We start from the raw sequence: 25568 nt of genomic DNA, 5'->3' as shown, positions 1-25568 counted from the left end.
AAATTTTGATATATTCCCCTAAATTGAGTGCATAAATTTGTGTCAGCAGTATATAAACCTACCCACTTTTTTCAAAAGTCCTCAACTCTGAGTAGCATCAATTTGGTTCCCCAATTCCATAGATAACTAACTGTATTTTATTTTGATGTCTTTGACTTTATTTTGTTTGAGACTTTCTGATGACCTTCCTGATAAACAGTTATAATATAAATGTCAGGTCATATTTAATTTTTGTTGTGTTTATGTGTATAATATGTATGCTTACCTGCAGGTTTAAGAAGTTTCCCTTGGATATATATTTCCACAGCTTTGCTTACCATAATGCCTGATTCATAGCCAGCAGATCCACTTTCTAAAAAAAATAAAATAGAAAAAACCTACCTAGATAAATCAAATAATAATACTGAATTTCTTCCATTAGATACAAATGGATGGTGTTTTGCTTAAAAAATTCTAACATCTATAAACTGTAAAGAGGTATGTTCACTCCTGCCTCTCATCACACACACACACACACACACCGGGCTAATTGGAATATCCATGTATTGGTTTGTAGTAATTGACTTGGGAACATTAGTTTGTTGCATCTACTTCCATGACATAATGAATATGTGCCAAATCTCTACTTCATAACATTTGTTAAAATATTGGAGAGGCTGCTGAAGTGAAGTAGAAAGATTGATCATGGATGTATAAAATTGACTTTGCCTTTTATAAGATATATATGTCCCTGAACAAAATTCTGAAATTCTCTGAACTTCAGTTTCCCGATTTATGAAAAATGGGGTTAAATAATACCTATGCTCAAAGATGTTGAAGGATTACATTAGAAAGTTTTTGGCAAATCACCAGATAAAATATTTTAAAATATGAACTATTAATTTTTATAAATATCATATTATGTAATTAATGCTGATAAAATAGAATTAATCCATTTCATTTTATTTAATTCATTAGACATTCTTCAATATATTTTCAGTTGTAATATGAAGGATCATCTACATGTGTTTCTATTTATTGTGCATGCCATCTTTAAATTATTGGATGTCTGCTTGCCATGTATGCATTTTACCTGTCCAACTAAATGGATGTTCCTTTTCTATTTTTCTAATGCCTTGCATATACTATATGCTTAATAACTATTCTGAGCACTTAACATATTTTATAGTGATTTGAGGCGAGCAGATAATAGCCATAATTTATTTTTAAAAAGGAATTGAGAAAAGCTGAATTCCAAAGCAATACTTACTGTTAAAATAGGGAGCAGTGAAAACATAGTTATCATTATCTAGGCTCCTTTTATAGAAGCTGTCCTCATATGTCTCTGGGTTTTCTTGCCAATTTTCTCCAGCCCTAAGAAGGAAATGGCTCATCATTTGTATTCTTTAATCTACCTGATAACCTACTTTTCCCTCTGTGGACACACTGAACTTTACAGATATGCCTAAATCTCAGGTATGTCTGAGGAAGTTAGCAGTAAGTGATAGTGTAACTGATACTCATTACTAAGAAATATTTCAACATAGCATTATATTAAGAATCAGGAAAACCTGACTGCTAGTTTTATTCTGCTATTTACCAGGCAGGTAATACGGACAGGTAAGTTAATAGGTCAGTTAACATTAGTAAGCTTTGGTGTCTTATAGACAGAGATAAGATGCATCAAACAATAGTGAAAACAATGAAGTGCTACACAGATATTGCTAATAGGCTATCATCATTATGTTAATTTAGCTTCTGTTTATAAAGAGAACAATGTCTTTAAACACCTCTTGAACAAACAATAATACTATTAGAGAATTTTCTAATTTTCAGAAAAATGGGATAGTTTAATAGTACAAATACTTTAAACAATGACTCCAAATTAATCGACCAACAATGATCAGTTTCTCTAAAGAATGGCTGCCTTATCTAGTACTATAGAGATCTTTGGCACAGTCTTGTAATGTATCTATTTTTACAGATGTTATTTGAACTTACTCTTTAGGATAAACTCTGGTAATCCCACCATCAGTCACAACAAATCGTGCTTTCACTCCCTTGCTGGAATAGAAGACAAAAGAAAGAACTGTTTTACTAAATTTATGCTAAGATACTAAGGTGTTGGTGACAAAAAGAGAAATAAAACAAGTGTCTTAAAACAAAGGAAGCCAAAGTAAACACATCAATAGATGCACAATTATGCTTTAATAATTGAAATATCTATGAAATAAGTACTTGAAGAATGCTTAGGAGAAGGTATCTCATAGGAAATAATGAGGGAGCTACATTTTGAAGATGGAATAGAAATTGACAGGGATGACAGAGAAAGCAAGAAGACATCCCATGGAGAGCAAAATGTATAAGGGAAAGCTAGTGAAGATTGCTGATGTTTGGTGTAATAATAAAAGGAGAGAAACAGGAAGTTTCAAGCACAAGTTTCTGAAGGATCATCAGTTCATGAATGTCTTTGAATTCCTTGCTAGAGAACTTCACCTTGAAATCTTCATCTTGAAATTAGAACTGCATTTTAGAAGTAAGATTCTGGCAAGTATGAATTATATAGAGAATAAAATGGAAGCTGTGGGTAGAGGAATGGAAAATACTTAAAGGCACAAAAACAAGTTGCAGTAATTTCTTAGAAATGGAATCTTAGTATCTTGATTATGAAAAAGAGTGGGAAATATTTAGCATTTAGTGATTGGAAATGAGGTGGACAACAGATTATAAGTAAGAAGCACACTCAGATTTCTCAAATTTCCTGACCAGATGTATGGTAGTGCTATTTGATAGCCAACTGTACATTCACCAGAAATCCTATTTTACCACAAACACGTCTATTTAATTCACACTGAACTGAATATACATGTAAAGCTGAGTAATGGTAGATACTAGTACTGGAATACACTCAAAACTGAAAATGTAAGTTCTCAACACTTGTAAAACGTTTTTCTTGAGAAATTATTATTAAAGATAAATAATAAACTTTAAATTTGAGACTCATTATCCAAAAACTTCCCAGGGAGAAGCTAAAGTAATATGCAGAATATCTATTTTTTTTAATAAGAACAAATACTTACATATTTTTCTGCTTACTCCAGTAATTTTGGACAAGTTCATTTGTAAAACCTGCATCCAGTAAGACTCTATTAATCAAATCTGTATTACCTAACAGAGAAAAAGGATATCCTCAATTACACCCATATTTTTTAATTATGAAAATAATAAAATTTCTATTTCCAATAGCAAATTAGGGTGGCTAATATTTCTATGAATTTAAAAATATATTTCATATTCATTTTCTTTTTGTTTTCTATATTGTTTATCTTGCCTCACACTCTTCAAGATATGGATTGGGTTGAGTAGTGCAAAGGCCAATTACTAAATGAGGCAAATTAAACTTTATTAAAAAGATACCCAAAATATGACATGTTAAGAAACAATAAAGAAATAGTTTTCCTCTTTTGTTTCTTTTTGTAATTTAGTATGATGATTTCAAACCATCATAATTTTGTGGACAATGTTTTATATATATGTAAATGTATATAAAACTGTGTTTGTTTATGTATATGTGTGGATCTGTCTCATGAAATTGTTAACTCTGAAATTGTCAAGTAAAAATATTAAACAAAAGTTATAGGAAAAGATATTTTAAATCTTCCCTATCCCAAATATCAGAGCATTGATAATCTTGGAGTAAATTTTGACTTTTTTGACAAATTCAGTGTCATATAGTGAGTGGCAAAGAAGAGAATAATTATCACAAACAAGCACAAATTCAAGACTGGTTTTGAAATCAACTGATATTGGCCAGAGAGCACAGGCTTCAGGTTGTCATTTCTGGAATGTATTAGTCCAAGTTCACTCTTAAACAAAAGCTTTGCTGCCTTCCCTTTCTCCTGGTTCCTCTGCTCTAAGCCCATGAAGCTCTGAAATAAACTATAGGTATGCTCTGAGATTTCACATTTATGATAAAATTTCATTTTTTTCAGATAAGGAATATATGTCCCTTAGTTAACATCCTATTACTTACTATAAGAGGTGAGGGTGGGATAGGCTAGAAACATTTTCATTAGTTTTAATTAAATATACCTTTTACCCAGGATCAAAAGATCATTTTAGTACATATTTTGGAGTGGAGTACATTTCAAGTCATTCTATAACCTTTCTGTTTTACTAGATTATTTTAGAAACTGAATTACTTTAAAAATAGTCTATTTGGAAAGTAAATGATATATTTTAATGATCTCCAATCTTTTTAGGTAAAACAAATGAGATAATTTATAATATAAATCAAGGTTTCAAGCAATTTTATAATTTCATTATTATATGCATTATGCCCCAAGCTTAAAATGTGTCCTGAAAGTTGTTCCATGCAGCTGGCTACATATAATATATAAACAGATAATTACTACTAACCTTTACCACTTTACATACACACACAGTGTCTCTCAAACACTAAAGAATGGGGGAATATGAAGAAGATAACCACTCTATATCATAAATACTTAGGAAAGTTAATAAGTTAATTTAATCCATTAGTGAAATTATAATTCTCACCTAATGTTTAAGTACTTTTACAAAGCAAAATTAAACTTGACTGCACCTTTAACTATTTAAATCACAAATTTCAATCACCGATATCTACTTTTAGTTTTACATATTGTTTAATAACATAAGATAAAGATACAATTGAGAAAAAAGATCTACAATGTATAATAGTGTTATAGGGAAATATAAATTTTATGAGTATTCACTTTTTTATAATTAAAAATTCTGTCAATTCTCAATTCTTCACATAGTTACATAATCACCTCAAAAAATTCCTATTGGATTATGGGGGAGGCAGGTAAACAGTGAGGTAAAACAAAGGAAGAGATTAAAGAACAGACTGAAAGTATTTTGTTTACACTTATTTATACTTCACTAGGAACTTGAGGCATTGAAAAAAAGAATGATTCCGATTTTCATTGTGTTCTGAAGATGTATTCTATATGTTTAGACAAACCTTTATGATAAACTCATCTTTGCAAGGAGTGTGTGTTACACAATTTGGGTATCTAATTAAAGAAAAATTCAACAATCTTATTATTTCAGTTCTCTCTTGGGAATGCCTGTTACTTATTAATAGAAAATAAACAATGATATAAAAGGGCATTTAGAAGGCTCTGGCTCAGTCCTAGGGAGCTCACACTGAGTAGAAAGGTCAAGAACCATCATGTTCAGGCATGATCAATGTAGACTTCAGCTGCCCATGACAGGTTTTCCAAGAGGCTCTTTGAAGCCACTAACTATTTTGTGCTGAAGTGGAGGTAGGTGCTAGGAAGATATTTCTTCACATATAAGATAAGTTGAAATTTATGGGAAAGCTTTAAGAAGGATTTTTCATTTCTGATAACTGATAACGTGCTTTGTTAGCCCTTCCTGACAGAAAGAGAAAAAAAAAAAAAAGAATAGATTAGAAGGAAAAAAGGGAGACATAGGGAGGGGAAAACAAAAAAGTCAATTATGTGTATTATTCTTTTTTCAAATTATATTTAATACTAAGGTATATTGTGCCACGAATTTTGTTTTTCTTTTGTATTTCCTATTTGCACTGCATTTGTTCCTGACAGTACTTTTATAATAAATATTTTAAGGAGAAAAAACCAGTTTAGATTTTTAAATGTTTTAAAAGCCAAGAATCTAGAAATCTCTATGAAATCTCATAGTATGAATGAAGCAAATTTATCTGAAAGACAAATACAATGGTTAAAAATTATTAAATTTTTGTTTTCAAAAAATGGGAAATTATAGAAATGTATTTAAGATATGAAATTAACTGTCATGAAAGTAAAATGTCAGGAAGAAAGGAAACCATTAAGTGACATATCTTTATACTTTTTTATTCTACCCATATTAAAACTCATTATATAAATTGAAGGCTATAAATAAATTTATAACAATGAGTTATATGTTTTCCTCTATATAGCAGGAACAATGCAATGGAAAATTTTCAAAGATTATTCAAAATTAAATCTCCTAAATTTGAGAAGAGCTAAGGTGAGCATACCCTCTTTACATTTAACTATTTGCAAAGTATCTGTTACCTTGCTTTGAAGATTTGATTTCACTTACTAATGAAATGATATTTAATATATAAAATTTTACGATTGAAAATCTACAAAGTAAATAAGCACAAGAACAAACAAATAGGATTATCATAGTATATAATATGATCACACAAACCAAGATCTGATCATTTTAAGTATAACCATACTGAAGCAATTATTATAAATTAATGCATACTTACATGATGGGTTGTTTGGAGTTTTTCTATCAATAAACTCATTGAAATTTAAAAGAAATTCAGTGTTGTTATCCGATATTTTAAGGTCATTGCAGTAGTCTCTGAAAAAAAGATATTTGACGATATTAGGTATTAAAATCAAAACTTTACAGGGTAATTAGAAGTAGTAAAAAGAAATAATTTGAAGAATAATTTGCCAGTAGGTAGTGAGGATTATAGATAATGCATATTTAAACATGATCTCTGGACTGTAGATGCTCAATATATTTTAGCTTTTCTTGTACTTATTATACTCTTATCATTGCAGTTCTCATATAAAAATTAAAACAGAAATCTTAAAACATCTGTTTTAAAAAGCTTATACGTTAACATATTTTATGAGCAATTACTATATTTAAAAAATGTTTGGGAAAAAGTGGCATTGTTTTACGTATTTGCAAATATCTTTAATTCTCGACTTAATAGAAGACAAGTATACATCTGCATTCAGTGGATTGTAAGATTTTGTTTTGGTACATAAGAAACGTGTCCTCACAGAGATAGGCATATGGAAAAGAGAGGACTCCTTTAATAGTTTTTTTAGACATTTTAATAACATACCAAAACTTGTTTATTTGTAATTTATTATGGTTAGTTGTTATATGGAATCTGAAAAATTAAACCTTTTGTTTTCTGTTACATTAAAATTCAATGTTCTATCTTGCACTTTGAATGAATCTGTTAAGCATCCATGATTTTGTAACATCAGAAACTGGTTATTTGGAAAATGAGTTATCTAAAACTTCCAAATGATGGCACATTTCATTATGCAATATTGAAAAATTATATTCATCAATATCTCCACTGACCTCACCAGAGAAGTCTAAGTATTGGGAAGCTGCCATATTCATAGTAGCGTAATACAACTTTCCCCAGATTGTAATTTTTCTCTTAAAACTCAGATGTTGTCATTGCTAAAAAATATTCTCAGTTGTTGTCTTCAAAGTAAAAAAACTCATATTCATTTTTGAGAAAATAATATCGAATACCTAAGTCTGAATAACCATAGTTCATCTGAACAAGTTCACTTGTTCTTTCAAGTAAAATAAAATTTCATTTTTTTTAAAAAAAAAAGCACCTAGTTCAGCTCCCAACTCCAACACTCACATCCAAGTTATTATGGGATGTAGTAGCACTTCCATTTTTATCACACATAATATTAAAAGACAAAAACTTGAGGGGAAAGCTTCGATAACATTCATGATTCTTACTCTTTCAAACAAGGTTATTTTTAAATGAAACTGTCTTTCCTCTCATGGGGTGCTTGGCAGTGAAGATTACAATGGCTACCAGTACACTTTAGTGCCACGGCCTTGATTTATACTGAGGTACCAGCCTACCATTGCTTTTGTACTGTCAGTGCAAATGTCAACACAATGAAAAAAGGGCATTTAATATTGTTGAGAAAATAGCTTTGACCCTGTAGATCCTCTGAAAGAGTCTCTGGAACCGACAGGGTTCTGCAATCGTTACTGTGAAAACTGCTATCCTAAATGTTTTAGAAAGTAGGAATAAATATAAGGCAACATAAACATAAGCAGCTCGCAATTACAATAACTAGGTTAAGACAACCAACAGATTGCACAATCAAATATTCAACGCAAAATATAATTAAATAGTAAACATTTCAGATGCAAAGCCATGACCTACATACAAGCCTCAGAGAGTAAAAAGGAACAGAATGTTAGAACTTCAAAAACAAAATTAAATGTTTTTGGTTCATGGAAAATCTTAGCTTAGAGTCAAGGTTTAAAAAGTTTACATGATAGACATTTAGTTATTGACAGAGCTAAATTTGACTTTTTCCCACAATGCTATGCTCTTTCTAACACTAATCTGAGAGTCAAAAGACTAATATATTGAATTATGATCTCACAGAATTAGAAGCTGATGGCCAGGTTTTACAAGGACTAAAGAAAATGTTCAAATAATTATTAATAAAGCCACATTTGGAATACCACTTTATTATTTAAAAGGCCTTTCTAAAATTATCCTTGTTCTTTTAATTGAAAAATAATTTTATCAAAAGGCATTTAACATTTTAAAGATGAAGAAACTGAAATTCAAAGATGTAAAAAATAAAGACTTCCCCAGAGGCACCTAAATAACCAATGTTCAAGCCCTGAGATCCCCAGTCTTCAGATCCTTAATTAGCACATTTCAATCATCCAATGTGCTTTGAACTTTCACTTTGTGAACTTCATTGCCACAAAACTTCAAGATAAGAGCAACTTTGCCCTCTACTTATAGAAGGCTTTTAGTGTTGTGGCCAATGAATTTTGATATCATGTTTTTTATTTCTGCTGCTCAAGTTGTGCTTAATTTTGAAGTGCTCTAAAGATATTATTTACCTTCTGATATTTACCAATAGCAAAAGCTATGAAAATGTTTAATCTACCAGTAGGAGAGTTGTTGAATAAGGATGGAAATGTAAATAGAAAGAGTTTAAATGTAAGAAAATGCTGAATGTTGTGTTAGTAGACTGAGTTCCCCAGGATAAGAATGATCCAGGACAACAGAAACCCACCTACCATGTAGAGCCTGATTGAAGTATCTGAGACACGAATGTGTGGTTACCAGTTAGCCTAATTATCATTCACAGGGCTGGAAGCTTGAAACTCAAGGTCATTGCCACTCCCTAATTCTTGTCCCAGAGGAACCTTCCCATGACAGTGGGTGGCAGGGTGATCGTGGTTACCGAAAGTGCTAAAACTGGTTCCTAAAGTTGTTTTTGATCAGTAAACATAATCCAGCATGTAAAGGGTTTAATATATGTTAACTCAGGTGGATATTCACTGGTTTGTCCCACAAGCTACATTTCTTCCTCCCTTCTCTGGTATTTGCTCCTCCCCTAAACACACATGCAAATGTCAGCCTTACAATCAGCTGTATTGATATTATTCAGCCATAAAAAAAGTACTCATACATGCTACAACATGGAAGAACCTTGAAAACATTATGCTAAGTGAAATATTGTATGATTCCATTCCTATGACATATTCAGAATAAGCACAGCCATAAAGACAGAGAGATTACAGGTTGCTTAGGGCTGGGGTAACGGAGAGAGAAGATGGGGAGGTAATAGCTAAAGAACACAGGGTTCCTCTCTATGGTGATGAAAATTTTCAAAAATTAACTGTGATGATGGTTGTACATATATGTGGAATGTGACTTAGGCCACAAAAATGGTGCACATGTTATTAATAATATCTGCTAGACTAAACAAAATGCATTGCCTGTGAATTAGGAATTAGAATTGAGAGACACATTTATCCTCTCTTTGTGTACCTGGACTTTACTCTGTTTTCCATCTTGTCTTATAGTAAAGCTGAGAAAGCTAATCTGCACATTCTGCCACTGAATAAGTGGGAGAGATGACCAGAGGAAAACACAGATTTGAGCTGAGAGAGAGTCTTGCCAGCATAGCAGATTAATTTCAATCTCTTCTTATATTTTGCTGTGTTAATATTCTGTGGGGCACTGCTTTTTTCTAGTTAATGTTCTCCTTAGTATTGAGAATATTCTCCTTTCTAGTTAAAGCTGGTTTTAGTAGTTTTAAGCTACTGAAAGTAACTTAAAGTTGCTCAGTTACTTATGTCCACAAAGTGCTAATAAGATTGCAGCTATTAATAATATGCTTTTGAAAAATATTCTTTATATATTTATAGATTCTCAAGTTGCCAAATACTCATTCAGCACCTACTACATGCTAGCAATGGATTTGATGTTGCATATTGAAATGGTAAGTCAAATGGATCCAGTCAGGGCTCTGTTCAGGAAAGTAGATAAAATATAATACAGCTAGTGCTCTGGTAAGAGAAATACAGAATTCTTGAAGCAGTCAGCAAGGATGCATAATCTAGCGAAGATGGGAAAGAAATTCCCAGATCAAGGAGCTTCAAAGTTGGGATTTGGGAGTGTGTGTGCAGTGTATATCAAAAAGGGGAATTAGTGGAAGAAAGAAGGTAAAGAAAAAACAAAACAAATACCAAACAGTACATTTAGGGACAGAGAGAAGTTAATGTGGGTGGAATATAAAGCAGGGTTGAGAAACATTTTCTCAAAGGGCCATATACTAAATGATTCAGGTTCTGTGGGCCATAAAGTCTATACCACAACTACTCAACTCTGCCTTTCTAGCAAAAGCAGCCAAAGACAATATATAAAGGAATGAACATCATTCTGATCCAATAAAACTTTATGTATAAAACAAGAAGCCAGTCTGCATGTTGTAGTTTGATGGCCCCTGATTTAAGGCATGGGGAGTCACATTGGTACCCCAGGACCTGATGACAGGGCATTTGAAAGCTCTGATACAAACAAAGTACAGATGATAGTAACGGTAATATGGAATCATTGGTTAGTACTTAGCAGATAAGAAAAGTTATTTTTTTCAACTTTTCAAAACTGTGGTTACAGAGCATAGACAGGACTGGGAAGAAAGGGGGATATATGGAAGTAGGGAGATCAGTTAGGAGACAGCTGTAGTAGTTTAAGTGAGAAAAGAAACTGACCTAGATTAGGACAAAGGCAGGTAAGATTGAAAGATATATTTGATATTCATAAAATGGAATTGGCAAGACTTGATTGATTAGAAGTTAGATACAAGGGAAAAGGGGAGATCAAGGACAACTAAAGGTTTTGAGATTGCACATTGGGAGGATAGCATTTTCTTCACTGAGGCAACACAGGAAGAACTACTTTCCAAAGGGGACAAATATTTACAAGACACTGAATTTGAAGCATACTGAAGCAATATTCCTATTGTTTCCATGAGATATGAATGTTTCCTATTGAAATATATAGAGTATAAAGTCTGAAAATAGATATATTTGATCCTATATTATAATGGCAATAACCATATAAATATTGTTTTAGATGTTATGGTCATTATATAGATTTGAGAGCCATAACCTTAACCTGTGGGCAGGGAATAAATGGGGGAAGGTAGTCTCAGAAAAAAAGAGAAAAGAGCCTAGACTAGCACTCTCACGTAAGCATTCAGCTGAAGAAATGAAGCTAATAAAGAAGACTATGAATATGCAGCCAAGGAGGCTGTAAAACAATCAGAACTGTGTCATTAAGTAAGAGAAGGCAAAGAGTGCCAAAGGAAGGAATAATCAGCAGTGTCAAACGCTAAAGAAAATTCAAGTAAGAGAAGCTTCTCAAGAGTAGAGTCACTCCGAAAGCCAAGAATATTCTTTGTTAACAGGAATTTCTCAAAAAGTTAGAGAATATATATATTTATATATATTTCAAGTAGAAACAGAATTCATAAATTTCCTCATGTAGAAATAAAAATAATTCAGAACAATTTTTATGAGTCTTCTTTGGGTTCTTGGAGTCATTTGCTTAAGAAGTGTAAGTGTGAAAAATTAACATTACAGGCTTCTGTATCATTTTTTTCAATAATTAAGCCTAGATTAATGGGAATTATGTTAATTTTAACATATGTGTCTGCTATAGAGAAAAGAAATATAAATACACTTTTGATTATTGAATAGCTTCAAGTAATTACAAGAAAATAGAGGTAGGAATTAAAGATGTACATGGGGATAGAGAAAGGGGGATTATATATGAGAGAGAACTAAAATTGTGTAGAAAGAAAAACAATGTCTGAAAAATTACGTGAGGCAATGCCACTGTACATATATTTTCCAAAAAAGTTGTGTTAGATTAAAAAAAATCCATTATGACAGTAAAACATTCTAGCCATGTGTATAAATAAACGTGTATATATCCATGTGTACACATATGTGCAGATGGATGTGATACATATTGTTTTGTGTTTATATACTCACAGGTGAAATATACAATTTTGCATTATAGTTGGATGCACTGTTTGTTCCACGAGAAGAAAGCCTATGCCTGTCTTATTCACCACTGGATCTCTGAATCGGCACATTGCTTAGCACACAGTAATTGTTCAATAAGTATTTGAGAGAATGAACAAATAAACAAGATTCTGTTCCACTTTTAAAGTTATTTTTCCCTTTGGTTTATAACTTGACATGGAATTAACCCAGAGCAGTTTTTATTTATTTATTTTCAATGACCCACCCTGTCCCCCCAGGGCAGTTTTGACCCCAGTTCAGAACTGTTGTTGAAGGCCTGCCTACCCACTGATAGCGAGTTATATAAAAAAGAAAACAAAACCAACCTTGGTGCTATAAATGTATAGCCAGATTCTTCAAAATTATCTGGCTTCAGGGTTTCTGAATCTGCAAAGATAATGTCACAGGAAAAGCAATTAGATAAGCCATTCAGAGTATACATCCCAAGATTCTATGACAATAAGAAGATGACATTAAAAAGACTGCCTAATAAGAAAATTTAAAATAGACTACTTACATCCTAAAATTGAAAGACATTAATGAATATAAAGGTCCTCAATGCTTCCCAACATAATAATGAAATTATAACATGGATTATAACAGTTATATCAGAGAAAATGTTATGTCCATAATTTTCCCATTTACTAACCTTACTGTAATTCAGAACAATTTCAGAACCCTACTGTAATCAAGTATCTTTTAAAAAGATATTAATATGAATGTTACATCAGATATTTAAAATGTCAATATAAAAAGTTTACCAATATATGATAAAAATGATTTTATTAAACTCATTAATGCCTTTAGTAAATTAATAACACTCTTCATATTAGATATGGATTAGTAAGTGGAAAGACAGACAAAAGATTTTAAGTCTAGGAAAAAAACTTGAATGTGAACCAGGTTGCATGTGAAAATACAGGCATATTCTTCCCCCCTTTTTTGTTGCTAAAATTTGAGTGATCATGGAGGAAAATTTAGCAAATGAGAAGCACAAAGGATAATATCCAATAGGAATGAAAATATCACTGGAGATGTCAAGTGTACTAAACAGAAAGAAATTGAGCAACAAGAAAATACTTGCCCTTCATTTTGCCCTTTTTTGCTGTGAAAATCCATCAGAAAGAGAAAGCAGGGAAACAAAAAAAAGAGGGTAAAGCAAAGGGGGTCACAAACAATATTTTATTCAATGACTTTCTTGAATAAAAATATTGTGCATAGATCAAAGGTTCATTTATGTACAGCTATAGTCTGGAAAAAAAGACATATTTGTTGGAAGACTGAAAAAGTATGTCCTGTCGATATTTACTAGATACTATTACGAGATTACCCTCTCTGTGCTGTGGTTATTTCAAGGGTCTGTTTTGCAGAGTGGTTAATGCAGGTGCGATACCAATGACGTCAGCCTATAAACAGAAGCATTTACCATTTATCCAAGACTCACTAGTTATCCCCTCATTTATCAAGTGAAGGACTAGCTCATGCAGAATTGCTGGTTGTTAAAGGACCATCATATCTATCTATCAGGTGAAAGTGGAAATATAAATGAAATATTTAATGTCCTATGAACACCAGGCCTGTAGAGAGCAAAAATGAACTAACAGAGAAATGAAAGAAACTATAGTTTACTTTAGGATCAGATGTAAAAGATATATAATTTTTGCAGGGGGTATTTTTTATTTTTTACTTCATCCTCACAGAAAAATTTTAGGTTGTTAGCAATACTTGAGCAATATGCAAATGATATGATGGTCATTTTAGGTTATAAAATCTAGTCACCCAAAACAAAACAAAGATTAACAATGACTTGAAATATGCACTAGTGTTAATAATTACTCTCCATTCCAAATGATGCTCTTAAAAAAAAAAACTTATCTATTTGCGTTACTGAGACATTAATTTTGATTATGAAAAGAAAGTTAATCACCAAACCAAAGCCAAAGACCAGTGCAATTTAATTTATTCAAACAAAATAGAAGATGTGGAAGATGTGAAGCACCATATTATTCTAGCCAAATGCAAATAATAATAATAGTAAAGGAAAGATAAGAAAAGGAAAAGGAAAAGCTTTACTAGCACAATGCCATGAGAGTAGAGACTAAGGTGATGATTAGCATGTGAAACATTCTGCTCCAGCTAGCGACCCTTAAAACGACAGCAATGGAGGACACAGCACTGCAATGATTCTATGAGCACATAGCAAGGCAGGGAAGGGTGGTGGGGACTGCCAGTAAGACTGGGGTACCTGCTCATATTCTATCCATGTAGAATATTTCTTGTTCCTTGCATGTTTGGAATGGGTTAGAATCATTGCTGCAGATTTGGTAATAACAACTACTAAAATGTATACATAATAAGCCTTAGGTATTCCAAAATCTAGACGTATTTAATCATCTGATACTAGGAAATAACAAATAGAGCCTGAAGTCACTTTCACAGTACTTACATCTGGCCTGAGTTATTGTCTCTTCTATTTTGGCTTTTATATAGTAAAAACTGTAGGTTGGTAATACCAAGGCCAAACTGCAATAGAAACAAGAGAAGCATAAACACAAACAAACAAAAATGAAACATTAATTAAAAAAAAAAAAAGACACTTCAATTTCATGGAAAAATTCAAAGGTCTTCCTCCCAAGAAGGAAAAGACATTACTTTGACAAGAAAATGTAGTCAGCAAATAGAGTACTTAATTTCAGCCTTGCCATCCAGAGTCATCCATTTCTCTACAATGTGGGGAATCAGAAGAGACACGTGGAAAGTGAGATACTAAATACACCCATAGAGTAGCTAAGGAAAGAATGTCATGGCCCCCTACTATATTTTGACAAAAATAAAAGAACACTAGGGATATGTTTAAACAGAGTAAAACATCATACCAATTGGACACCTCCTCCTTAATGTAGTCTATATAATATTAAAGTGCTTTGTATCAAACAGACACTATTAAAAATACAAACAGAAGGATAATTATTATCATTACTATTGTACAGTGTATATATAGTCATCTGAAATATACTCTTCTGAGGGGCTAAATACTGTTTTAAAACTCTAATCCCTAGGCAAATTCTCCAGTGTCTGCTGCTGAGTACATTCAGATTCCTTTAGAGAACTGAGAGAGATTGTCTGCTCATCCCATTCATTTTTGCCAGTGGAAAACTAAGTCACAGTATTTATTTCCAGATCATTTACTGTGAGTATTCCATATTATTTGGTAAATTGTTATTAGGCACAACAGGAATTACATCTTGAGTTTGGTAGTTTACAAGAGCCTTGGAGCTGCTGTAGCTTTATAGTAGAAGTCCAACTGGAGGAAAGTCCCAGTACAAATCTTAGGTCAAATTCAGAACGCTTTAGACACAAAGACTATCAGACAAGCTTGTCATCAATACCTGCCTTAACGATTGATCAAAATAAAAAGCTCTTAGGTAACCTTATTCATTTTGAAATTGCCAATTAAACACATGGTATGTTAGAATTGTTAAAAGATGTTAGGATATTATGTGCCTTCCAATAACACAACTGCATGTGTCATGCTGGCTAATATGTACATGTGGGGCATAACTGATTATCCCATATCCATTTGTGCAGTTGCGAATGACCTTTGCTATGCTTTGAATATAGAACATCTATAAGTCATGGGTATAAAAAAATAAGGATATCTCTAAGATGCCTAGTGCAACTACTTTACAAAAACTGAAACTTGTTTAATGAGACCAATTGAGTCATTTGATATTCAATTTTAATATTTAGTCAAAATATCAGTAATGCACAGAAAAAAGTGTGCATTACTCAACTTTTGAGTATTTCAGGGCATTTGCTGGTCTTTGAAACCACTCAAGCCTCATGTATCACATTCTTTGGGGATGAATGTCCAAACTGTAATTGATTATATATTTTCATGAATAACAGAATAAGACAAAATATAAAATTCTAGATTTTCCTTCTTACGAATATAAGTGTTAAAAGTTCACTATATGGAGAGGAAAAGAAAGCAAGGGTTTATTTGCTACAATTTAATTATGCAGTAAAGATAACAAAATGAATGGATGCTTGTTACCTCCAATTCCCAAATCTTTCTCCATCATTAAGTAATTCATAGACTTTCCTTATGGGAAAAGGTCAGGATAATAAAATGTTATGTAGATTTAATGAAAATTTCTTCATTTTATAGGTAACTTCCTTTAAGTGGAGGCAGAGATTAAAATTAAAATAAGCAGCACATCAGTCTGACAGCAAGATGACCTTTCATGATTCACTTGCCATTTATAAAATGTAGAGCAGAATTACTGAGCATTTGAAGATTGTCTCCTACAAATTCTTCTCAAGGGAAATTAGGACATTTTTATTGCCCCATCAGCATTTATTGCTAAGAGAAACTTCTAATTAAAACCGATAACGTTATATCATGTAACTACTACACTGTCACTCTGTGAGCTAGGGTTACATCCCATGCACTATAAAAAATAGTGTGGAAACCCATGAGGAACACAATAGAAGTTTTAAAATTGGCATATCAAATATACATTTTGTTGGCCTACAAGTCTTAGGTTGTTATTAATAGCCATAATCCATTCTATTGAAAAGTATACTTAATTTAATTATTTCTATCTCGAGCCAAGCTATTTTTTCTAACATATAGCCAGATAAGATCTTTACCAACTTCTTAGTTAATGGTGCTGTTATATGCAATGTTTGCTGTCTCTCTCCATATAAAACCAATAGACCAAGACTGTTTTATTTCTGATTAAAATTTAATAAGGCAAGTGGGCAGCAGGTGACTAACAGACCCTATGAAATATTTCTGTTTCTCAAACATGGTTTGGTGAGCTAAAGAGAATATAACACACTTTTCAACTCAATAATTTCTCTTCACTAAAAAAGATAAAGTATTTTATTAAAATAATTATGATATTTAAAAATGTGGTACCAAAGCTTAAGGAGACAGAAATTACCAAGTGAAATATTGTACCTTGTTCATTTAATAAAAACATACATATCACTTTCTTCCTTCAACTTAGATGTTCTATTTTGTTTTAAATTGTTATTTGAGAATTTATTTGTACAGCAATTCAGGAAATTATTTATAATGGAAGTAGATTCAATCGGCCCAGGGTTGGAGACTTGGGAAGGGATCGTGTGAAGAGAACATGCAGAAGTGGGGAAGTTGGGCCTTTTCAGAGAACCATGGTATGTATGATAAAAGAAGCAGCAGAAATGATAGAGCAGATGGGTTGGCCAAGAAATGATGTGAATATGTATCAGCCAGTGAGTATTCCACTTCAGCCACTTTTAGCTGCATGGGTGCAGCACAGTGTTGGTATATAATAATTGCCATTTAACCAGGATTGGCATTTTGCTAAACTGCTGTTTTTGAAACCTGTGATGAAGGGGGTTGATGGTATGTGCAAGAGAGTGAACATAAGGCCCAAGGAATTTCTGCTGAATAAAGAGGAGCACCAGGACATGAAGAGGACAAGTCGGTAACAAGGGAGAGGGGATTTCACATCTCCACTGACTGAAAGGATTGTTGGAGTTGGGCTGCTAGCAAGAAGGGATGGAAAGCTAAAATGTGGTAATTTGCAAGTTAGATAAACAAATCTCAGATTATGAAGGAGCTGCAGACTTGATATTTGTAAGAGTTGAAAAACATGACTTTGAAGTAGGCGGCTAAGGTAGATTAGAGAAGAGGAGGTTAAGGAATTAGAAAAACCATCAATGCCAATGCTAAAGTGTGCTCCCACGGACCTAGCCCATTTGCAAAGTGTCTATTACCAGCTGATGACCAGCAAAACATACAAATTGAGAATGAGCATTTAGAACACTTTATGGCAATTGGACAAACTAATTTTATGTCTGTGGAATCTAATAATAAAAATTTTGAGCTTGTGTTTTTATCTCTGTTAAAAATTTATTTTAGTAAATAATTTTTGTTTTACTTTATGCCTGTGAGGGTATGTCACAGTTTGAAGAACAGTAATCTACATGAATGTAGGAGACAGTGACAATGAGCCAGAAGCTGAAATCTTATAGGAATGACTGGGAAATGACTATTAAAAGGAGGAATGATGGGTGGTGTGGGCTGGTAACATGAGATTCAAAGATGGGGATTTTCAGGAAGAATAAAAGAGAATGAGTAATGAGGATATATTCTCATCAGCCTCAGTATTATGATGGTGAGGGAAGCAGGACCATGGAGAAAGTGGTGAGTGGGCTAAGAAGAAAATTAGAACAAGAAAGTGAAGGAAGTGCTCAGCAACTGTTGAAGAATAGAGGATTTCCAAGAGACTACAGGGCATTAGGTTGTCCAGTTTTGCAAAACCCAGCCAATGAAAAAAATCAGGATAGTAAAGAACTGTTATTCAGTGGGGGTAAATTATATCAACTAAGCATTTCATATCAGATACTATGATGATGAGATAAGCTTTATTTTTAGGTTAATTTGCAACCTGAAGGTAAATAGTATAACAAAATGACAACTTAAAAGAGGAAGTCAGAGAAGTGATCACTGCAAATTATTATGGGAATTTGTCAACATTCATTTCTAATTTAAGTATACAAAATATATACACTTATAACACATATGTTTTCAATTCTAAATTATATATTGTTAGTTTCTTTCTATCTTTTCCATTCTGAAAATTAGACTATAAATTTAATACCTTTTCATGTTGGAAAGAGTAATTTTTCTATTGAAAATTACAGTAAAAATAGTTCATGGAAATGCAAAGACTTAACAGTCATTCATTGGAAAATGGCTACTACAGACTGGGGAGACTGTGAACACTGTTCTACACAATACACATAAAAATATAGCTAATTACCTATAATCTGTGCCATTGACAGGTGTCCATGTGTATGTCCTGTTTCCTTTGTCAATATATCTCTAGAAAAAAGTTTGACATGGTTATTATCACCTTACATTTTGTATGAATTTATGTAAAGAGAAGAATAGAGCAGTAGTATCCACCTATAAATTTTGTAGTCATTTAATATCATTCTTCACAAATGTATGATCTATTCTACATTTATTCTGTTATGGAGATGTGTGTACAACAAAATTTTGGGAAAGAAATAAAAATGCAAATGATAGCAAAACATCAGATGAATCCCATAAATATTACAACAATTATATATCCATAATAATTAAAAATTTAAAAATTTGTAAAAAAACTTATAAATGCAAATAGTATATTTTAAATTATCTCCAAAACTTTGAAAAGACATTTTCTGAAAAAGAAATTTTAACAATGAAATAGGACTATGAAATATCTAGACAAGGTTCATATATTTCTATATTAAAGTATATTTATGAATAAGTGACAATATCAGGAAGTTATTGCAGCCATGAGTCTAGATCCAAATGAAGAATTATTTTGTTTTTATTAAGCCATTCTTATAACATTATTATGTATCACAAGAGGCTAATTACTCAGTATCATTGAAGGTTAAGAAAACATCTAAATAACTTCATGGATATACAATCTTCTACATGTAGCTACTGAACAATAGTAAACACATTCTCATTCTTTCTTCCATTATAGTGTATAGTGATGGCACACATATAATTTTAATTTTTCTAGTTATCTCTAGCTTCATCATTCCCACCAAAACATTTATTGAAGTACTACTTGATGTTAGTTTAGGCACTATGTTAAGCACCTTGCAGTCACTATTTCATTTAATCAAACCCCTGAACTACATATTTTTATTTCCCAAAATTTATTCATGAAGAAATAAGTCTTAAAGAGAGAGTTAGGCACTTAAATTGGCAAAAAGCATGATGCCAAATTCATTTTTATAACAAATACACAATGCTGCTTCCTTACATCAAAGTTCCAAAATGGCTTGTTATATGTGTGTGGTAAGACTGGTGAGTGGAGCAGGTTTTTGGACTAGTAAAATTCTTAAAAGAATGAGAAGAAACAATGTTTATATATTTGTTACTACTCATAAAAGTCCATAGCAAACTAGTGTTGCTCAGCAAGTTACAAAATATAGTATCAAAAATTAGTATCAGATTAGGGAAATAAAAACAGATAAATTTTTCAATGCTAGCAGCAGAAATGATCATAATGTGGTTCAGTGTTCAATTAGGAATAAAGTAATCAAATAAACAATTTTAAACATTGTTAGTGTCTAATTTTTTAGTCAAGAAATCTATTTTCTAACTGCTTACAAAGTTTGGAAATATTTTTCAAATACTTTTTGAGGAAATTGTTCTAGAAATAAGTATATTCAATTCCACTATTTTCAGTAAATTCCTTCATGAAATAGTACAAATGCATTCTAGTTTTAGCCCAACCATAGTTACAAACAAAAGACTACTGATAGAGTCCATATAATGTAGACTATTTTTAGAGTTCTACAAATCAGATTCAATTGGGCATAAATTTAAGCAGAAAAGTCTTAATTCTGTTTTAAACTTATCTCAGTAGTAACATTTAAATCAATAAAATAGCAGTATAATAAATTAGTTTGCATATGTGCATTACTTGATTATTTATTACTATGATTTATTATAAATTTAATATTTTTTGCAAAATAGACTACTAAAAGACATGATGATAAATAGTGTCTAATAATTAATTTGAGACAGATTTTAGTGAAAAATAATAAGTCAGATGGGATGAAAGGTTCTGGGGGAAATATGCCATATGGGAGAAATTTAAAATTACTCGCAGTTTATTATACCAAACATTGTGAGATATGTTAACATTAGAGTTTCCTATGTAACAAATATAAAAAAAATGGCAAAAAGTTAAAAAAATTTCCTACAACAAAAAATAATGAATTTCATAGCCAATATGTGACCTCAGCCTATGGAATATAGCTACTTTGGATAAAACTAAACCAAGTAGTATTGTAATTTGAAAGTATCACACCTTAAGTATCTCTGCCAAACCCCATGAGCAAATAGAAATGTATTTTTATAAGATATCATAAAATTAGAATAATATGTTCACACAATGCTTAATTATTTTAACCTTCTATAAAAGAAATAGTGAATGGTAGTAAAATTTGTGTTCATTCAGAGTAAATAATGACTTTTCTTGAACACATATACATAGAAATCTAGAGGGAAGAACAATATGGTAATTAAAAGTTAGCAACTATACCTATTTATAACAATATATTCAAAAGAAAAAATACAAAAATTCTAAGATGAAAAAATATAAGTAAATATTAATCAAAAAAATTTTGCAGTAATTGAATGAAGGACAATTAATAGAAACAAAATTACTTCACAAGCTGAGAAAAGAATGTTGAAAAGTCTAAGTTAAACAGACTTGAAATTTCAATATAGACCAAAATTTGTATGTATCTCCCTTTGTGTGCTGGTAATTGGGACTCATAACAATATTAAAATGAGAAAAGCCATGTGATAATGTAGGCTCATAAGTAGATACTAGATCCATCTTAGAGAAAGATCTGAGGAACTTGGAAGAAATGTATATATCTAAAAATGAGATTGTGAGGGAAAAGTTATAGGTTATATATAATAGCTTAAACTTCCAGGCTCAAAAGCTTCTGAGTCATATATATTTTTCAAATAGTCAAACAGTAAATGTCTGTATTTACTCTACATGTGATTGATAATAGAGAGACACAATCCTCATACACAAAGAAGTCTTACATGTCAACCTAAAACAATATAAGCTTATTCTATAAACTAGTGATTTATAGGAGTAGCTGTGTTATCACATGATTTAATTTCAGATTTAAATGTAGGACAATTATAAAGTATATAAATCGTAAAAAAAGATAAGACAGAAACAAGTAAACTAAAAAATATGAAATAATATATGGAACTCAACAATTAGAATATCTGCATGAACAAATCATAAAACATATAGCTATTTAATATTAACTTTAATTTTGCATTATTGGCATGGTCTGGGCACAAAATTATATTGTGTTATCTATTTAAGTTCTTATGATAGATATAATTTTCAAGAATATTGTTAATAGTATAAGAATAAAGAAACATCATTTTATAAAAAGTAAAAACGTTAAAAATAAATCTTAGGGAAAATATCCCTGCAGCTAAGAAAGTGCCTTATAATTAAAAAATGATTTACTAGAGACATCCCTATCTTATAAGTAAATAGTGGATTAGTAGAAAAGAAAGATAAATTATCAGGATCAATTATTCTTAATATATAGGTTTATTTAAGAATAAGCCTGGCCACAGAAAGACAAATACCACATGTTCTCACTTCTATGTGGGACCTTAAAAAGTTGATCCTATAAAGGTAGAGAGTGAAATGTTAGTTACCAGAGGCTGGGAAGAATGTGTGTTTGGGGTGAAAGAAGGGAGGCAAAGAGAGGTTGGTTAATGGTTACAAGTACACAGTTAGATAAGGAATAAGTTCTAGTGTTTGATAGCACAGTAGGGTGACTACAGTTAACAATATAATGTATATTTTAAAATACTAGAAGATTTGAGATGTTTACAACACAAAGAAATGATAAATGTTTGAGGTGATGGATATCCTAAATACCCTAATTTGATCATTGCACATTATATGCATGTATCAAAATATCATATGTACCCCACAAATATGTTAAAATATTATGTATTAATAAAGAAAAAAAACAATCAATTCCTACCTCATCTTGAGATTTAACCAGAGTTCTGAAGGTTTTTTCTCCACTTTCTCCATCTATCATTTTATTTCGAATCTAAGAAAAATGAAACAATTATTTCATTCCTGGAATCAAACTGACCTATCAAAGTATGATTATTAAAATATTAGTTTTTTTTTTTTTACCTTATTTCGAACAGATTGAATAATAACACTAGGTTGGTTTTACCAGTAATTATATCTGTTCTCTGGGATTTTCTTTCTTCTTTTTTTTTTTTTTTTTTTTTTTTTTTTGAGACTGGGTCTTGCTAAGCTGCCCAGGCTGGAGTATAGTTGCATCATCATAGCTCACTGCAACCTTCAACTCCTAGGCATAAGCCACACACTTCAGCCTTCCAAATAGCTAGAACTATAGGTACACACCACCATACCTGGGTAATTTTTAAATTTAATTTTTTTAATTTTTCAAAATTTGCTTTTTTTTTTTGTAGAGATGGGGTCTTGCTAGCTGGTCTTGAACTCCTGGGCTCAATCAATCATCCTGCCTTGGCCTCATAAAGTGCTAGGATTACAGGCATGAGCTCTTGGCCATGGGAATTTTTTTTAAAGTTATCATATTAGAGTCATTTTACAGTATTTTAACATAGTGACTGCCACAGGGAAAAAAAAATTCTTTTTTCCTTGGGGCCACAGCGTTTTATTATGAAAACAGAAACTTGGAAAACAAAATGATCCTTTCTGAGCCAGGCGTGGTGTCTCATGCCTGTAATCCTAGCACTCTGGGAGGAGGCTGAGGTGGGCAGATTGCTCAAGGTCAGGAGTTCAAAATGATCTTTTCTAATTTAATGAAAAATTTGTTATTTTTTGTTTTTTGTGCGTGAGTTATATGCAATTAAATCGTCAATATTAATTGTAACAATAAGAAAATCAATAAGCAAGATTTTCAAGAAATGTATATGTGTTACATATGCTTCATGAGGTCCCAGGCTCAAAACTAGCATGAGTTAAATACAACTCAAATGGCAATTAATGTGTTAACATAATAAAGCCTTTTTGGTCATTTGAAACATAACAAAAGAATGATCAATTATCTTATGGGTTGGTCACTTTTAAGTGATAAGTAGGCAATGAGAAAAACAAATGTATATGTATGTACAGAATTAGCATATAATATGGAATACTTGACATTTCTGCCTTACACAAATAATCAGTTTCATGTGAGAAAAGATTTTTTAAGAGTACTCTTTATACTTTCTAGTTTTTAATCCTATCTGGCAGTATAAAAATATGTAAATAAGTGATAGAGAAAATGATAAAACACCTACTTGAATTTAATACAACATAGTTTTTAGTCTCCTTAAGGAGAATTTCCCATATTCTTAAAAATAGACAAGGTCACATTTATTTAGTAAATATTCCAGTCTAATGGAAATTCTCAGAATTTTCCTTAAATTATTTTTTATTTTATATAACTCTACCAGTGATTTACATTTGGTTTTTGGTAGCTACAGATAAGTGAACTAACTTGGCATGACAAAAGAAGTAATTTGAATTAGAAAAATGTGATTAGTCTAATGCAGTTAAAATATTTACATCTGAAAGTAAGGAAGAGATAACAGCTCCTAATGTAAGTTGAGTGTCTACTTATGAGAGGATCAAAAATAATAAAGACTTTACCATAAACCCGTCCCTTTGTTAAGCTCTGTCTATATTATTTCATTCAATCACTACAATAATTGATTGAGAGGAAAATGAGGCTTAGAGAGACTAAATAGGATCATTATGGCACTCAGTGGGAGTCTAGACACTAAGCTTGTCACCATTACTTTATCCTACTTTATCATGTCAAATATTTTACAACAAACATTCATTAATCACCTGAAACACTGCAGCACTAGGCTATAGTCTAGGGTAATTATAATAAATTATTAAATTGTATTGTTCTACCATGAGGGCATAGAAGTGTAAAAATGTGGAGATCAAGTGCAAATTAAAATACACCATGACAAGTTATTACAAAAGATATGGTGGCTTTTGCATAGAGAGGAATTAATCCACCTGGAAAAATCCTAAAAAATCTGTACTTTGATGTGGCAATAGCCTGATTCTGCTACTTATAAAGCTTAGTAACTGTAGATAAATTATTTAATTTCTCTGTACCTAAAATATATCATCAGTACCACAGGTATTATAGTATATAATAGTAATACCTCTCTCAAAGGCTCTTGAGAATCCTTGATGCCCATATATCAGATACTTAACAAATGTTATTGTTATTTATTATTAATGTGATTACCTTTATTATTATGGACACCCTCAGAGTAAGTAACATGCAAGTTTGGTTTTGAAATAAAATAGAAATTTGCTGAGTAAAGAGCACTAAGGCAAACATAGAAGCTTCTCTCCTTATGTTGCTCAGCATGTGGTTGGGTAGCTCGATCCTTGCCTCCATTTCTAAGATTTTTATGGAAATTTACAAGTTAACACTTTTATGGAAATAGTTAAAATATCTCTACCATTGAAAAGAGAAAGAAAAAACCTAAGGTCACACTCAAAATATTTATTCCTTTTCATACGCTCTTTTGGATGTGACAGCCTAGGATCTAGAAATTTTTAAAGACAAAGAACATTCAACCTAGTAGCTTAACGCAATATACCTGCTCAACAAATACTTGTAGGATGGATGATCTAGCATCTGACCTGAGATACTGTTTAATACTCTTACTGATTACACTCACCTCCACTTTAATATCATTCTCTAACTCTGCATCAAGGAAATCCAGTGTTACTGGCTCCTGAGATTTGGGGTTCTACATAGAAAATAATAATAATTAAGTACAT

At 31.6% G+C, this 25568-nt stretch overlaps 1 protein-coding gene across 7 annotated transcripts in view; it reads right to left on the bottom strand.

Annotated features, from left to right (window-relative positions):
• CACNA2D1 (calcium voltage-gated channel auxiliary subunit alpha2delta 1) overlaps positions 1 to 25568 on the bottom strand; it is a 476872-nt gene that overhangs the window by 21623 nt on the left and 429681 nt on the right. For 2 of the 7 annotated variants that reach the window (XM_020289801.2, XM_076006477.1), the window contains 11 exons: positions 25466 to 25537; positions 22753 to 22824; positions 18963 to 19024; positions 14588 to 14664; positions 13226 to 13246; positions 12468 to 12528; positions 6272 to 6369; positions 3060 to 3147; positions 1981 to 2043; positions 1250 to 1353; positions 266 to 352 (listed from right to left, as the gene is read on the bottom strand). In XM_020289801.2, the coding sequence (XP_020145390.2) occupies positions 266 to 352; positions 1250 to 1353; positions 1981 to 2043; positions 3060 to 3147; positions 6272 to 6369; positions 12468 to 12528; positions 13226 to 13246; positions 14588 to 14664; positions 18963 to 19024; positions 22753 to 22824; positions 25466 to 25537 (805 nt within the window). The remainder of the gene's footprint in view (positions 1 to 265; positions 353 to 1249; positions 1354 to 1980; positions 2044 to 3059; positions 3148 to 6271; positions 6370 to 12467; positions 12529 to 13225; positions 13247 to 14587; positions 14665 to 18962; positions 19025 to 22752; positions 22825 to 25465; positions 25538 to 25568) is intronic. The other 5 variants (XM_076006475.1, XM_076006478.1, XM_076006476.1 and 2 more) reach the window with 3 other exon arrangements.

The sequence above is a fragment of the Microcebus murinus genome, chromosome 9 (assembly GCF_040939455.1).
Source record: "Microcebus murinus isolate Inina chromosome 9, M.murinus_Inina_mat1.0, whole genome shotgun sequence".
Lineage (NCBI taxonomy): Eukaryota > Metazoa > Chordata > Mammalia > Primates > Cheirogaleidae > Microcebus > Microcebus murinus.
The sequence above is the reverse complement of the archived record's forward strand: the minus strand, read 5'-3'. Positions and strand labels throughout refer to the sequence as shown.